Raw genomic sequence first — 16,748 nt, 5'->3', positions numbered from 1 at the left:
TCCAAGAAATACGTAGTGTGGTTGAAGAAGTTGCTCACACAAATTCATGTGAAGTAACAAAATGGATTTTAATACACGATACTGACGGTCTGTCCTGAGTTAACTCTTGTGTGATCAACTTCATCATAATTACTCCAGTTATTATTTGCCTTATTGAGTCCATAATTACAGGAACAAAACCAAATACCTGAAGTTCAATTCTGAAAGCTAAACAGTTTAAAATGAAAAAGGATGTATTATGCCTTCTAAACCCCCACAAGATTTGGCACTAATTTTAAACTGTGACACACATTCTTAGTGGAATTGCTAGCTTAGTGGCAATAATTGAAACATCAAAGCTAGGCATTCTTGGTTCTGCAATTCTCCTGGCATCAGTCTTTGCTACTGCTAGTCATCCACCTACATCTGCACACCTATAGTCCCTCCCAATTTTTCATCAGCGCCTCTGATAAAAAGCTTAAATATCCTCAGTGTCTCTCTCTTCACTATGTTCTTTTCTTCAAGTTTCCAACCAGTAACTCAACAAAGACAACAAGAGCTACAGCATAACTATGTCATTGAAGTTTCACAAAAGATGGTTTTGAGGAACTTGTGTCAACAGAAAATACAGTTATACAAGTTGACTGCCTGATTTAAATAAAATTATTCATAAGGAACTATGCTAAACTTAACTACGTGGCTTGTTGCAAATGGTAGCTTAACTTGAAGTTTTTATGGATACACTTCCACATGTACTCTGTATGGTGTCCGTAGAACATCTAGGTGTACTCAATTTTTCTCCTTGAAGTATGAATTTCTGCATCAAGAACTGCTGAACTGAAGACTTTAATCCTTGGTGTAACCCCAAACAAAAAAGTCAAGAGGTGTTACATCTGGTGAACAAACCACATTGCAGTGCAAGCATGGTTCCTTAGAAATAAATTTTTGTAATCGGAGAAAGACTTTATGTTCACATGGTATAAGTTTATTGGAGTGAGGCGTGAGTCAGATTGTAAACAAGTCATTAATGCTTCAATGTTTAAGCAGTAAACTGATGAAGCAAATGATTATAATGTCGCCAGTAGTTTTCACAACATTTCCAAATCACATGAAAATAACACTAATTTAAATTTAGGTGCAATGCTACAAGTTTGTCAGCACTTAACGTCAATTAATACATAACAATTTGGATAATATCCTTCAAGTCAATGTGAGTACACATAAGAAAGCATTAAAGTTTACACAGAAAACAAGCACATTTCTTCATCCTACTGAAATGGCTCTAGGCATACAGATAATTAATTCATAAATCATAAGTAATGTGTAAATCCAGTTTTCTTACGCAGATTGCGTATAATCACTCCACCCATCACTATGACGGTGAGCATACCACTGATATTAAATTAATGTCATATTTCAGATGTTCTTATTGACTTATTTATTATTTGATAAGTCTTGGAATCAAACCAAGTATTAATTTCTAAACAGGATTATAGTTTCCCCAGTTGCAAATAAGTAGAAACCACTCTCTTCCTTAAATTCAAGATGTTCATAATCTACATCAGCCCAGGCAATTACAAAGAAACTCCTGAGCCAGAAAGAAGTGGTAATGAAAAATATCGCAAGTATTTAATGGAGAATGCAGCAGAGGGTCAGCACAGAGAATGATAATCTGGAAGTGATACACTTATGGACTGTAGACAATTTTGATTTTTAATACTATTTGGCTTTAGGCATCTCCCCATTTTGCAGTCTTAAATATCTACAAACAATTAGGTAGCTAATTCATACAGACACTATGAACATTGATAAGTCCACAACAAGAAACTAATACCCTGTAGTTCCTTCTGCAGTGCCATAACATGTACACAAACTAATGCAGCAGTCATTCCATGCTTAGTCAAGTAGAAAAATATTATTTCACATTATTCACACGCAAAATGTTTTATAATTTTTTCATTAATGCACAATAGATTTTGTATGGAACACTATCAAATAAACACAATTCCTTCTCAAGTTGCTGGTGCCGACTTAACAAGAACTGTTCAGACTATAAAAGAATACCACTTTGAGAAGTTAGAGCAAAGCACCTTGGAATCAAAAGGACACATGTGAGCAGTTACCAATACTCTTCTGTGTTTCCAATCAATATCTCATGCAGATTAGTGAAGTCAGTTGTGTTTAGGTTTCAGTATGAAACAGTATTAGCCAGAAAACAAAAATAAATGGTAAATTACAACAGAGGCAAACAAAGAAAGTTGTAATCACTGACTGTTCTACTTTGTTGTTATACACAATTCAATTTTAACAAACAAGTACAATATTGTTACTTTTAATGTCATAATTTCAGTTTTCCAGCCTTCCCTCTCAAATTTTACTTGCAAAGTTCCTCATGAAACATTCCTAGTTCCAGATGCTCTCATTTTGATCAATATTTTAACATGTTGCCCCTAGAGCACATACACTGCTGGTAAATGAAAATAGCAACACCAGGAAGGATAATAAATCATCAAATTGTACTTATTGGGCAAATACAGCACAGTAGGAATTATACACAACGAAATTTGCACGTGATTTGAGGATATGTAGGATGCTAAATTTGGTACAGAGAGCTGCCACCTCTGACAATAGCAAGAGCTCTAGTCAGCCTGAACTTCAACTTGAACTGAGCTTGGATGACATATAGAGGTACATTGTTTCACACTGGTTCAACTCTGTCCCCCAAGTTCATCAATCACAGTGGCTACAGGGTTACTTGACAACCCCTGATAAAAATGTTTTCATTGAGAGAGAGATTTGTAAAGCACACTCTCCAGGCCAACAGTCAAACACCCTCTACAGGGTGAAAAGTATTTAAACCGACAAACTCTGGGAGGTTGTAGTGAACATCAAAACAAATCTTTTCCCCTGATGTCATTTTTTCCTATGAGGATTATTTAAACCGGTGGAGGCCATATTACGCTCTTCAGTTGTTAGAGGGCGTATTACGCTTTTCAGTTGTTAGAGGGTGTATTACACTCTTCAGTTGTAGGCAACTGCTGTCCACCAGTGTAGTAGTGCATTGTCTCTGTTTACTAATGGAGCGATACACCTGGTGTGAGTACACTGATATGGTTGGTGCGTACTACGTAGTGCACCACAACGGACGAGCTGCACAGCGGGTTTATCAACAACAATATCCTAATCGTTGTATCCCGTATCATACGACCTTTGCTGCTGTGTACCAACGTCTGCGTGAGACCGGGTCATTTAGCAGATTACCTGGACAGGGACGTTGTCGCACGGTAAGAACGCTGTCATTTGAGGAAGTTGTCTTGCAGCATGTGGAGCGGGATCCTTCAATCAGCACTCGTGCAATTGCACGTAACATGGGGACAAATCAGATGAATGTAAGAACAGTCCTTGGAGAGCAATTGTTACGTACATTTCACTTACAGCGCGTCCACAGCCTGGAACCAGTTGATTATCCACCCAGAGCACAGTTTTCACAGTGGTACCTGGAACAGTGTGAAATGCATCCTACATTTCCATCCTCTGTTTTCCCTACCAATGAAGCAACGTTTGGGCATGATAGAGTCTTCAACATGCACAATTCGCATGTTTGGAGTGAGGATAACCCACATGCCACAGTGCTCATCAAGTATGGTTCTTCGTTAATGTGCGGTTCAGTGTTGTTGAGGACTGTTTAATTGGGCCGTATCTGATACCTAGGCCATTAAATGGCAGGCACTATTACAACTTTCTTGCCAGAGCATTGCCAGAATTGCTGGAACATGTCCCACTCCCTACAAGACAACGCATGTGGTTCCAACATGACGGGGCGCCAGCACATTTCAGTCATCGTGTGCGTCAATTCCTGGACCGACGGTTCCCAGAAAAGTGGATGGGCAGAGGTGGTCCTGTACCATGGCCTACTCGATCCCCAGATATTTCCCCTCTGGACTTTGTGTGGGGGGAGATGCACAACCTTGTTTACGCAACTCCTGTTGCATCAGAAGAGGATCTGGTTGCCCGGATAGTAGCAGCAGCAGGAACAATTCAGGATACTCCTGCGGTTTTTGCATGTCGGACAGAACATGATCCAACGGATTAACCTTTGTTTACGTGTCAATGGAGGCATTTTTGAAAATCTACTGTAATTGAAATTGGGTTATGTTAATGTCTTGTCTCTTGGTCATAAAAAAATGGAAAAGTGTTTGCTGGTTTAATTAATTTGCCGCCAGAGAAATCTTCCTCTACCGGTTTAAATACACCTCATAGGAAGAAATGACATTAGGGAAAAATATTTGTTTTGATGTACCCTACAACCTCCCAGAGTTTGTTGGTTTAAATACTTTTCGCCCTGTATATCGAAGTAGGTCAGGAGAGCATGGCCAACATCTGGTCTTGCGTTATCTTGTTGAAATATAAGATCACCAGGCCTGGAAGCTAGAACACAGAAATGGGCCGTAACATGTCCAAAATGAAATGGCTGCTGCCCAAACTACCAGCAATGCAAACCAGAGATTACCATGTTGTATACCTAATGGCATCCATATCATGACACCTGTATGACAATGACCCACACAATTTGCCAACATTCATACTGCTCAGAGTATTCTCACACAGATATGTCCACAATGATATCACTGAACCACAACTCATTTGTGAATATGACATGCCACTCCTGTGCCTGATGATGTTTGAAGCACTACTGTTGGTGTGCCTTTCTCTACCATCATTTCCATGGAATCCACAATAACAATCACCATGCTGACAGTTTGTGATGCTCAAGATGTTGACATGCTGTTTGTGTGGATACTTTTCTTGCTACTCACAAACCCATACTGTAACTCAAAGTATGTGATATGGCTACAAAATCCTGCATGGCCAAGCAAACAATGTGTCTGTCCTCTCAGACAATAGTGGTGCAGGACCACATGGCATCGCGTATGGGCTTCCTGAACCCAATGAATCCATGTTCACGTGACAGCCATGGGATCCTAACCAACAAGGCTGTAGGTGGAGAGAAAAAAAAAACCTACCCACCATGCAGCGGCATGAGTACACACTTATAAATAGTATTAAAGTTTGCAAATCATCCCTCCCATACAGCTTTGGCATTCGAGACAAACATATTTGCTCAGATGTAGACTCTTTACAGCAATTTTACCACCACTGTGACCTCATCCTTCACTAGAAATAATTACCCCATTAGCTTATTTGTAAAGCAGATTTGTCTTCAGTCCTGAGACTGGTTTGATGCAGCTCTCCATGCTACTCTATCCTGTGCAAGCTTCTTCATCTCCCAGTACCTACTGCAACCTACATCCTTCTGAATCTGCTTAGTGTATTCATCTCTTCGTCTCCCTCTACGGTTTTTACTCTCCACGCTGCCCTCCAATGCTAAATTTGTGATCCCTTGATGCCTCAAAACATGTCCTACCAACCGATCCCTTCTTCTAGTCAAGTTGTGCCACAAACTTCTCTTCTCCCCAACCCTATTCAATACCTCCTCATTAGTTACGTGATCTACCCACCTTATCTTCAGCAGTCTTCTGAAGCACCGCATTTCAAAAGCTTCTATTCTCTTCTTGCCCAAACTAGTTATCGTCCATGTTTCACTTCCATACATGGCTACACTCCATACAAATACTTTCAGAAACGACTTCCTGACACTTAAATCTATACTCGACGTTAACAAATTTCTCTTCTTCAGAAACGATTTCCTTGCCATTGCCAGTCTACATTTTATATCCTCTCTACTTTGACCATCATCAGTTATTTTGCTCCCCAAATAGCAAAACTCCTTTACTACTTTAAGTGTCTCATTTCCTAATCTAATTCCCTCAGCATCACCCGATTTAATTTGACTACATTCCATTATCCTCGTTTTGCTTTTGTTGATGTCCATTTTATATCCTCCTTTCAAGACACTGTCCATTCCGTTCAACTGCTCTTCCAAGTCCTTTGCTGTCTCTGACAGAATTACAATGTCATCGGCGAACCTCAAAGTTTTTACTTCTTCTCCATGAATTTTAATACCTACTCCGAATTTTTCTTTTGTTTCCTTTACTGCTTGCTCAATATACAGATTGAATAACATCGGGGAGAGGCTACAACCCTGTCTCACTCCTTTCCCAACCACTGCTTCCCTTTCATGCCCCTCGACTCTTATTACTGCCATCTGGTTTCTGTACAAATTGTAAATAGCCTTTCGCTCCCTGTATTTTACCCCTGCCACCTTCAGAATTTGAAAGAGAGTATTCCAGTTAACCTTGTCAAAAGCTTTCTCTAAGTCTACAAATGCTAGAAACGTAGGTTTGCCTTTTCTTAATCTTTCTTCTAAGATAAGTCGTAAGGTTAGTATTGCCTCATGTGTTCCAACCGTTCTACGGAATCCAAACTGATCTTCCCCGAGGTCCGCTTCTACCAGTTTTTCCATTCGTCTGTAAAGAATTCGCGTTAGTATTTTGCAGCTGTGACTTATTAAACTGATAGTTCGGTAATTTTCACATCTGTCAACACCTGCTTTCTTTGGGATTGGAATTATTATATTCTTCTTGAAGTCTGAGGGTATTTCGCCTGTCTCATACATCTTGCTCACCAGATGGTAGAGTTTTGTCATGACTGGCTCTCCCAAGGCCATCAGTAGATCTAATGGAATGTTGTCTACTCCTGGGGCCCTGTTTCGACTCAGGTCTTTCAGTGCTCTGTCAAACTCTTCACGCAGTATCTTATCTCCCATTTCGTCTTCATCTACATCCTCTTCCATTTTCATAATATTGTCCTCAAGCACATCACCCTTGTATAAACCCTCTATATACTCCTTCCACCTTTCTGCCTTCCCTTCTTTGCTTAGAACTGGGTTGCCATCTGAGTTCTTGATATTCATACAAGTGGTTCTCTTCTCTCCAAAGGTCTCTTTAATTTTCCTGTAGGCGGTATCTATCTTACCCCTAGTGAGACAAGCCTCTACATCCTACCAGCAATGCAAACCAGAGATTACCATGTTGTATACCTAATGGCATCCAGTGGGGCATAGGCAGAGGATGTATACTGGCAAAACACAATATCCTGTTACAGAGCATGCTCAATGACACGCCAGTCATGATCTCAGTGACTGTTTAACCACACGTCATTTGGATTCTTCCATTGGATACCAGTTTCTCAGAGCTCAGCAGGTGGGAACTGGTACTATAACATGTCCTTGGTTCTCCCCACCCACCTGGCCTTAGTTTACATTATTTTCTTTGATCTCCACATTTCTTCACAGAAACTACACCTTTCTTTACTCCCTTTCATCTTTCATTTACTGACCTGTTTATTTTTCGCTCCCCCTGCCCCCCCCCCCTCCCCCCCATACCTCTGTCACATACAATTCACTTAGCTTTTTGCTCTTACTAACTAATGCACAATGTTTGGGCGGTAATCTCTTGTATATTACCCTATCTTCCACTTTTAAACTATCAGATTTTCAAATTTCTTCCAGTACAGTCCCTAACAACCAGTCTTTCCTTCGCATCCCATCCAGTAAGCCTCCATCCACCGACCAAGGGTTCTGGGTGACTTTTTCTAACTCTACCCCTTTTCCCAAACCTCACCAGTCCCTTTCCTTCACCCCTCATTCTGGCCCCTTCAATCCTTCCACCAGAAGAAGGAGCTATTAGCTCCAAAAGTTTTTGAACTTTAATATTTTTTATATGTGTGCTCTCCTGTTCCCACTTAGTGGGTAGATTTTTTATCCACCCACTTACATTATATGTTCAAAAATTTATTATTTTCATTGATTTATTAACCAAAAATACTGCAGTACAGCACACGATCAATGACCATGATCCTGCCACTCTTGAATTCCTACACGTGTTAGTAGACATTAAATGACGCATATCGTGGTCTCCTCACAAAGAAACTTCACTCAAATGCAATTTCCAAATTAAAAACACATTATGTATTCTTTCCTAATTTACAGAATGTAGATGGCATTGCTGCTACCATCTTTGTACAATAGTGCTGACATGCTAATCATTTTCGTATCCAACCATGTAGTGCCCTTAGTGCAAATTTAAAGTTTGTAGGATGCCACCTTCATTTTAATGGACATCAGTTTATTTAATTATTTATCAGTACTTGCATCCTTATTTTTGTCCACATATATATGTTTTATATTAATTAAGAGCACATGCCTAAATAAGTACAAATTAAAAAAAAAAAATTAGATGTGATAGTTTCAAAAGCTTTCTGATTTTGTTCAAATGCCCTAAAAGGAATAAGACATGGAAGCTGCACAATTCTTAAATCAAACATCATCTTTCACACAAAATAATCAGTTTCAGATAAACAGTCTGTAATGAAAAACAATTTTAAAATAAATCAGTAACCAACAGTTACTAAGTTTACCTGGTTTTCCCAGAGGTAGAGGCGGCAGACTCATTGGATCTGATTTTTCATATTCAGACTCATGATTATGTTTGGCCACCTGGTTTGCCCACTCATTAATCCAGTTTGGATTATCACGATACAGACTCATCTGCAAAGCAAAGAAACTTTTAAAATTACACTGTAAGTACTTGTAGTTATGACAAATGTCAGAACAAATTCATGAAGTAAAAACAAACTATATTGGTAGGTTACATCAGCTCCGTAAAAGAAGGTGCACTCTTGAGAAAAAAAATGGAAATATTCAAGTGTACATTTTAATCTATGTAATTTTTTTTTTTTTTTTTTTTTTTTTTTTTTTTTGCACTTACAACAATAAAATTGACTTTCTAATCCCAATGGATGTTAAATTCCCAGATCATTCTTTCTTCTTGTAAGTCATTACTCAGCAGCATCATAGGATAGACAATAGTGGCAATACAGGCACTAATTAACTTCTTCCCATAAAAGCTTCATTCACAAGTGTTTACTAATGTCTAGAAAGTTATACAATTATGTAAGCTGCAATTTGTACATACATACTCTTAGTCTTGTAAATGAAAGCAGGAATATATGATGCAGCTCTTTGCAATGAATAACCTAAACTAAATGTCATGTTATACTGTTGGCTGAGAAATTAAGTATATGACCCTAAAGGGTTTTATCCTCAATCATTCAGCTATATTTGCATGGTACAATCATGACCAGTATGTCAATAATGACACAACGAAATGGGCTACTGTTGGCATTACAGTGAAATTTGCTCAAGCAAGAATAAATTTTTAAAGAATGACAAACATGTTTGCTATTGACAACAAGAAACACATGAAGTAGAGTGTGGCTATTCTAAAATACGTATTTGTTTGTCACCATATAGCGGAGATGTTGAATCACAGGTAGACAAACAAAAAAACTGTCAAACAAGTAAGCTCTCAGCCAAAAAGACTTTCTTACGAATTAGACACATGCACATGCATGCGCGCACAGGTGTTTGTCACGAAGTAAAGAATGGCTGTCATCAACTGTAAGGTTGGTTTGACGAGGAGGAGCAGGAGATCAGTGCTTAACACTCTCACCTCATTGTCGAGGTCATTAGAGATGGAGCACAAGCTCAGCTGTGTCCTATCAATGCAACCATTCTGGCATTTGTCTGAAGCGATTTAGGGAAACCATGGAAAGCCAAAATCGGGATGGCCAGATGCAGGTTTGAACCATTGTTCTCCCAAACACAAATCCAGTGTGCTAACCACTGCACCGCCTTGTTCATTAAATCAGTTTGAAAACCACAATGCTTTACTAGGCATAGTCCTATAAGAGCTGGTAATCTTTGCCTTCCTCCAGCCTATGAACTGACTTCTCACAGCCAATTACAGGGAAATCTATAGTTTAATGTGCACTCAGAATGGCAGTGCTACTCACATCACACTACACTTGACAATTAGCTACAGCATGAAAGAGGCAGTGCATTATGAGCAGGATTTCAGAATTTGTAATGGCTCATGTGGCAAGATGCAGTGAAACATAAGATATCACTCTGAACATCACAGAGGTGGATTTAACAAATAGAAAGACCACAGAAGATGTCATGCACTGATCTGTGATGTACTACCATGAAGGAGAGACATTGCTGAAACCACATGAGAGCCTGTATTTAACACTTTGACGACGAACTCAAATATAGCTCATGTGGCAATAATGGTCCATGTGGCAGAAATAGCCTAAAGGTTCCACACCCGAGCACAATGCATCTTCCTGATTTTCCACTGTTTACTTCACACTCACGCCTTCCCCTCAGATTTAGCATGCTTGGAATTTACGTCTGTGTGGTGCTGCCATCATGTGAATATTTATGATACTATTCAAACAAATTACAGGAATGCAACCAGGTGACATCTTCAACAACTGCTCATATTGTGTTAGTTGCACACGCCATCATTTACAAGTCACAAATACAATGAGAGAGCTCTTTGTAAAGGAAAATTAATACTTAAGTATGATGGGAAAGGAAGGAAGGATGATTGGGTTTAACATCCCATCGACTATGAGGTCATTAGAGATGGAGCACTAGGCTTGGACTATGAGAGTACAGTGAAGTAAATTGTCCATGCCCATTCAAAGGAGCCATCCTCACATTTGCCTGGAGCAATTTTGGGAAATCACAGAAATCTGAATTTAAACTTTCATCTTCCCCAATACGTGTCCAGTGTGCTGACCACTGAGCAAAATCACATGGTCAATATGCTGGGCTACACTGACCAAGAACCACAATACACCATATGCAGAAATACAAAACATAAACCTTCAACAGGTAGCATCACTGCACAACCAAAGATGACTACTATCAGATGTTATTCACAGCTAATAGTAATTACAAACAAATGAGCAAGTAGCATTAACTTTGTCCCTCAGTTGTTTGAGCACAGAGAGCAGGATTCTAAGCACAATTTAAGAAAAAATCTCCCTCTCAATTTATAAGGTCACTTGCTAATTTAATCTCAACTGCTCCCTAATAACATTATCACAATAGCTGGAAGTGGATGCTGGAATCTCTGTGCTCTTATATTCCACAGGATGACTGGTGCCAGGGCAATGTTCTGCAGTAGCAGATTTGCTCAGCTGTTGTAAGCATGCATGACACTTACACTTAACACACCGGTCCTCCACAGTTCTGATGGTCTGAGTAATGTATGAGACACCACAACAGCAAGGGAAACAGTGGACACCCACCTTAAAGAAAACCAAGACCATACTTTACATACTCTAAAAGGGAACTTACCGTAGATGGTCATCGAAAAACACACTTCACACCCTGTTTCCACAGAATATGACCAGTCCTGTTGGAAATGCTACCTGTGTAACCCATATACGCCACAGACTTAGGTGCTACCACATTATTTTCATTGTTCACTTGATTTACAGTAGCTCAATAGTCCAATGCGCATCTGATCTGTCTTTTACTTTAACCATATGGCGAAAGGCGACTTCAAGGTGGATTAACTCAGCTAACAAACTTCCAGGGGCTGAGATGACGTGGATTTCGGAGTAAAGATATGAAGTAACCTTCACACTGAGCTCAGCCGAAGATACAAATCAATGTGAGTTGGCTTCCCATAAATTGCGTGTCCCCGATGTACCATCAACCCTTCCAGAAAAGGAATGCAGCTATCATTTTCCACATTCATTGTGAAGACACTATTTGGGCAGAGTGAAGCTGTTTAAATTCTCACTTCATGAGGCCAAATAACAAAAGTATTGTCTCCATATTTGAAAAAGCAAGCAAGTTTTAACACTGCTGTATCAGCAGGCAACATTCCTCAAACTACTCCACAAACAGCTCGGCAATAACAGGTGGCAAACAGTTCCCCACTGCACATCCATCTGTCTGATCACAGAACTGGTCACTGAGTAAAAAGTAACTGGAAGTCAACAAGTGTTGAAATAATGAAAGTGCACACTGCAACCTGTCAAAATATTGGCAGTTGTTGTAGATGTCAACTGGCTGCATTCCTGCAAGTTATTTGAACATTCTGTGGCCTGGGAAGAACTCAAGTTTCACATAGTTCACCGCTATGGGGAGCAAATGTATCGTTACTAGTTGAAATTAGATAAACTTTGCCATGGAAGAATGATGTTGCAATGTGGTTTTCATGGACTCCACAAACCATATTTTTAGTGTGGCAGTGACAGTATGTGGAACTACTAACACAAACATCTAAAAACCTCTGATAGTGGACTGGTCAACACCTCCGCTCAGACTTTTCGCTGACTCAGCCATCTATGTTGGAGGCTTTAATAGCCATCACAATGATTGGGAATTAAAGATAATGACACAAATGGCAACATCTTACATGACTGGTTGTCCTTGAATAATCTGTACCTGATTTTTAGTGCAAAGAAAAGAGGAACATTCTGATCAGCATGGTGCAGATTGGCACATCACTAGATCTATGCTTTACCCCTACCAGTCATGCTAACAGAAATGGTGAACTGGCAAATAGGAAAATGCCAGAATCTTTTTTACCACAGTCAACATATGTCCATACTTACTGATTATGGAATCTAGATACTTGGAAAAAAAATATATGGCAACAATACACTGATAAACTCTAAGAACTCATTGAATTTATTCCTGTGCAGATTACAAACTGTGATAGATTTACTCAAGCTGTCAAAGAGGTAGCAAAAAGAACAATACCCAATGGACACTGGAAACAATGTATCCTTGGTGGGTCTAATCAGTGTGATGAGCTTTACAAGGAATATAAACTTCTACATTCAAAAAAAACAGCAGTTGAACTTCTCATAGCTCTAAATGATCAGAGAAGAAAGAAAAGACAAGAAACAACAGAGAGTATTGATTTCACACATTCAAGTTGTGAAGCTTGGCAATTTGGTGACACCATGATCTGTGGAATGGTTAAGAGATGTAGGTATAACACTTAAAAAATTGTGATTGTTTGTTTTCAATCTTTTGTTTGTTTTTACACTATGTAGTTTTATGTATATTAAAACATTTACATACAAATGTAAAATGTTCATGTAAACCATATGAATAATGTTATGCAGACCTATCACGTATGGCATATGACATGGAATCGCCTTGAGACTGTCCTTAAGGTGATGAAATGCCTGTTGACAGGCGACCAACCACTTGCAATTGACACCCTTCTTGCACAACTGATTGAGAGGTTGCACTATCTGTGCCACTTGAGGAATGAACTTTGCACAGTATACAATTTTTCCCAGAAATGACTGCAACTGTTTATGGTTAGTGGGCATGTAGATAAATCTGTCAAAGTGGTCACACATGGCTGCAATACCCTTGTGACTAAGCATGTGCCCTAGGTATCTGATGCTGAGGACAAAAAAACTCCACTTTTCCAGCTGACAACATAAATCATTTTCCCAGAGCCGTTGGAAAAGGGACTCAAGATTCTTCTAATGTTCTGCGTGTGTCGGCCTCATAACAATAATATTACCCAAACAGTTAACACAATGCAGAATACTGTGAGTCAATTGTTCTAATACATCTGGAAAATGCTGGCTGCACTCGCAACTCCGAACGGTAAGTGATTGTTCCTGAATAAGCCAAATGGTGTATTTAAAATCAGCAACTGACATAAGTACCATCAGAAGGCAGTTGGAGGTGTCCAAGCTTTAACTCCATCTTTGAACACTACTGGCCCCCTGACAATTTAGGCAACTCCTCTGGGCAAGGCAGGAGAAAGATCAATGTTGGACTAGGAATTAATAGGATACTTAGAATCAACAGTCCCAGGAATCAACCTGGGAGGAGTCCTTGTGACTCTGGGCCAATGGGAGTGAAACACTTCATTGCCTGTGACCTGCAACCATAATATATTGCACTCAGCAAGAACACCCAACTAGCCTCTTTCACTCCAGTTTCAGCATGTAACCTACAAGAGGTGCCCCTGTTAAACCGAGTAACCTATGGGAAGGTTGGGTAACCATTCCCAGAGGTAAGCTGGGTCAGTGAGCTGATCAGTGCTGGAGGCTCCAAGGCTCACAACCTCAGAAGGATCTTGGTTGATGCGTCAGTTTTCAACTGACAGAAGCAGGGAGGAAAGCTCAGCAAATGCTACTACCCCAGGTGGTACCCAACCCACTGTTGTCTTGTGACGACGCATGCAGGCCTTCGGAATCTTGGGAGCCTGCACCGACATGCTACGAGGTATTGGAGACTCCTGCAAAGATTAGGCACAGATGCCCCAATAACTTTGCCACCTTTAATGCTAACTCACTTCTGAAGGCTGGTAAAAATTTACAGACAGCCAGCAGCAACATAAGATACTAATTGCAGCGATTCAAGAGACAAGATTCACAGATGAACAAACTTTTGAGTCAGAGGGTTACAGAATATTTAAAGGTAAAACTGGCAAACGCATTGTAAAAACTATTCCTCATCTTGGCACAGGATTTATAGTCAACAAGAAAATTCTACATTCCACCATAGACTTTAGCTCACCAAGTACTATTTCTTTCTGAAGCACAAACAAAGTTTACAGCATTGTGAATGTTCATGCACCTACCGACCAGGCAAACGAGAGAGCTCTGAAAGGAACTTTGGGAAGAACTAGAAGACTACCTATCCAAGATCCCAGACGAACACATCATCATTCTGGTCAGAGATTTTAATGCACCACTTGGCGAGGAGAGACAATTTCAAGACAGTGTTGGAAATTACCCAGCACATAAAAGAACCAACCACAATGGAGAGAGGCTCATGGAATTGTGTATAGCTTTCAACCTAGTCGTGAAATCAACAGCATTCAAACACTTGCCAAGAAAACAGAAAACTTGGTCATGCCCAAATCCAAATCTTGGAGAACAACAAACTGATCACGTTGCTATCACCCGAAAAACACAACGAAAGATCCAGAATGTTAAAGTTCTGAGGAATGCCAATCTGGATTAAGATCACTATCTTTCAAAGATTAAAATTAAGATAATTCCAAGAAATTCAAGAAAAACACAGGCATAGAAGATAGACAGATCTGACACGGAAAAGCTGATGTCCAATTGAGAATTCACTCGTAAACTTGAATCCTTAGATGGAGAGTACTGGGAAGAATTGCAACAAGCCCTGCTCACAACGGCAAAGGAAACTGTTCTGCTTCTGAAACTGAAGAAGCATGCTTGGTGGAACAGTGATTGTGAGACAGCAGTGAAGCAAAGACAGCATGCGTGGCAGAGATGGAATGCCAAGAAAAATGAAGCTAACAAAACTAACCTCCTGGATGCTAGAAAACATGCTGTAAAAATCATACGGGGAGTGAAACGCCCATGTGAGAAAATGCAGTTGGCACAAATTGAACAAGACTTCCAGAAGACAAATACATGAAACTTCTGTAGAACTACTAAGGCCAATGTCACCATGTACAATCCTCCAAACTTCAAAGCTCCAAACAGGAAGTTAGCTCACAATGATCAAGACAACTGCCAGATATTAGCAAATTACTTTACAGCTCTTCTGAACTGTGAACCTCCAAACTCCACATTTCCCTTTACCGACTATGTAGAAATAAACCCAAATTCATCACCATCCACGAAAGATGGATGGATGGATATGGTGTTATGGGCGCTCAACAGTGTAGTCTTTAGTGCCCGAACGGAAACAATAACGGACGAGTGTCACTAAAATGCAGCAAGTGCAAAAATAGGACTAAAATTAAAGGTGACAGTCTACATAGGCAGTGTGCACGTCAACAGTAGCAAAGTGGAAAGTAGCACATAAAGAGGAGAACTGCAAGAGAATGTAGGGGAAGGGGTTAAAATGAAACACATAGCACATGTTTGGAACTGGCCTATTACAAGAATAAAAAGGAGTGGTCAGCCACTCGGCAACACACTAAAAATTCCAACCTAAAACTTTAGGCTGAAGCCCAGAAACATCACAGTACTTTAAAACTTTTTTGACACTCGCCTCATCGTCGGCTAAAATGGAGGGCAGATCCCCACTAAGATTAACTTCTGCCCTGACAGAACGATATAAATCACACTCAACTAAAATGTGGCGTACAGTGATTCGTACGCCACAGGCATCACACAGCGGGAGTTCCTCTCGACGTAGTAAGAAGGCACGCGTAAGAGGACAGTACACCTATAAGTGACCAGCAGGAGGAACACCACGGCTGGATGGTGTGTTTCACCAACCGCAGCTTATTGTCCTTCACCGCCAGCCATTCCTCCTCCCACAATTACATATACTTCCGCCGCAGCACAGAAACGACACCTTGCAAAGGAATAGAACATTGTGTCACCTCCTGTAATCTGCAGGCGTCCTTGGCAGCTCTATCAGCTTGTTCATTTCCCCGTATGCCCACATGCCCTGGCACCCAGCAAAAGGACACTTGCTTGCCCTGTCGTTGGAGGATGTACAGTTGGTTGTAAATCAGCTGTTCCAACTGCTCCGCTGGGTACAGGTTCTGCAGTGACTGTAATGCGCTCAGTGAGTCAGAGCAAATTAGGAAGTGTTGGCCCTGAGTACACCGTATCTGCTCCAATGCCTTCAGGATCGCGTGAAGTTCTGCGGAAAAAACAGTGTATTCCTGGGGAAGGCGAATCCTGATGACACGTTCAGGGAACACTACTGAGCAGCCAAGAAAATCCCCCTGTTGGGATCCATCAGTGTAGACTACTGTAAAATCATGATGCCTATCTAAAATGGTAAAAAACAAAGATTTGAAAGTAAAATCTGATGTACTGTCTTTCTTAAAATTTGCCAAATCTAAAATCAGTCTGGGCCTCTGGAGGAGCCAAGGTGGATATCTGCTCCAACCTCGACGTGAAACATTAAAACCGGCCACACCCATCTCTAAAATGCAATCCTTTGCACGCATCCCATAGGGCCT

At 40.3% G+C, this 16,748-nt stretch overlaps 1 protein-coding gene across 1 annotated transcript in view; it reads right to left on the bottom strand.

Annotated features, from left to right (window-relative positions):
• The window catches only part of LOC126237015 (uncharacterized), a 140,964-nt gene that overhangs the window by 80,730 nt on the left and 43,486 nt on the right, over window positions 1-16,748 (bottom strand). Inside the window, exon 5 of the mRNA XM_049946745.1 lies at window positions 8,359-8,488. Coding sequence (XP_049802702.1) covers window positions 8,359-8,488 — 130 coding nt within the window. The remainder of the gene's footprint in view (window positions 1-8,358; window positions 8,489-16,748) is intronic.

Source organism: Schistocerca nitens, chromosome 2 (assembly GCF_023898315.1).
Source record: "Schistocerca nitens isolate TAMUIC-IGC-003100 chromosome 2, iqSchNite1.1, whole genome shotgun sequence".
Lineage (NCBI taxonomy): Eukaryota > Metazoa > Arthropoda > Insecta > Orthoptera > Acrididae > Schistocerca > Schistocerca nitens.
Note: the sequence above shows the minus strand (reverse complement) of the source record. Positions and strands in the feature narration are given on the sequence as shown.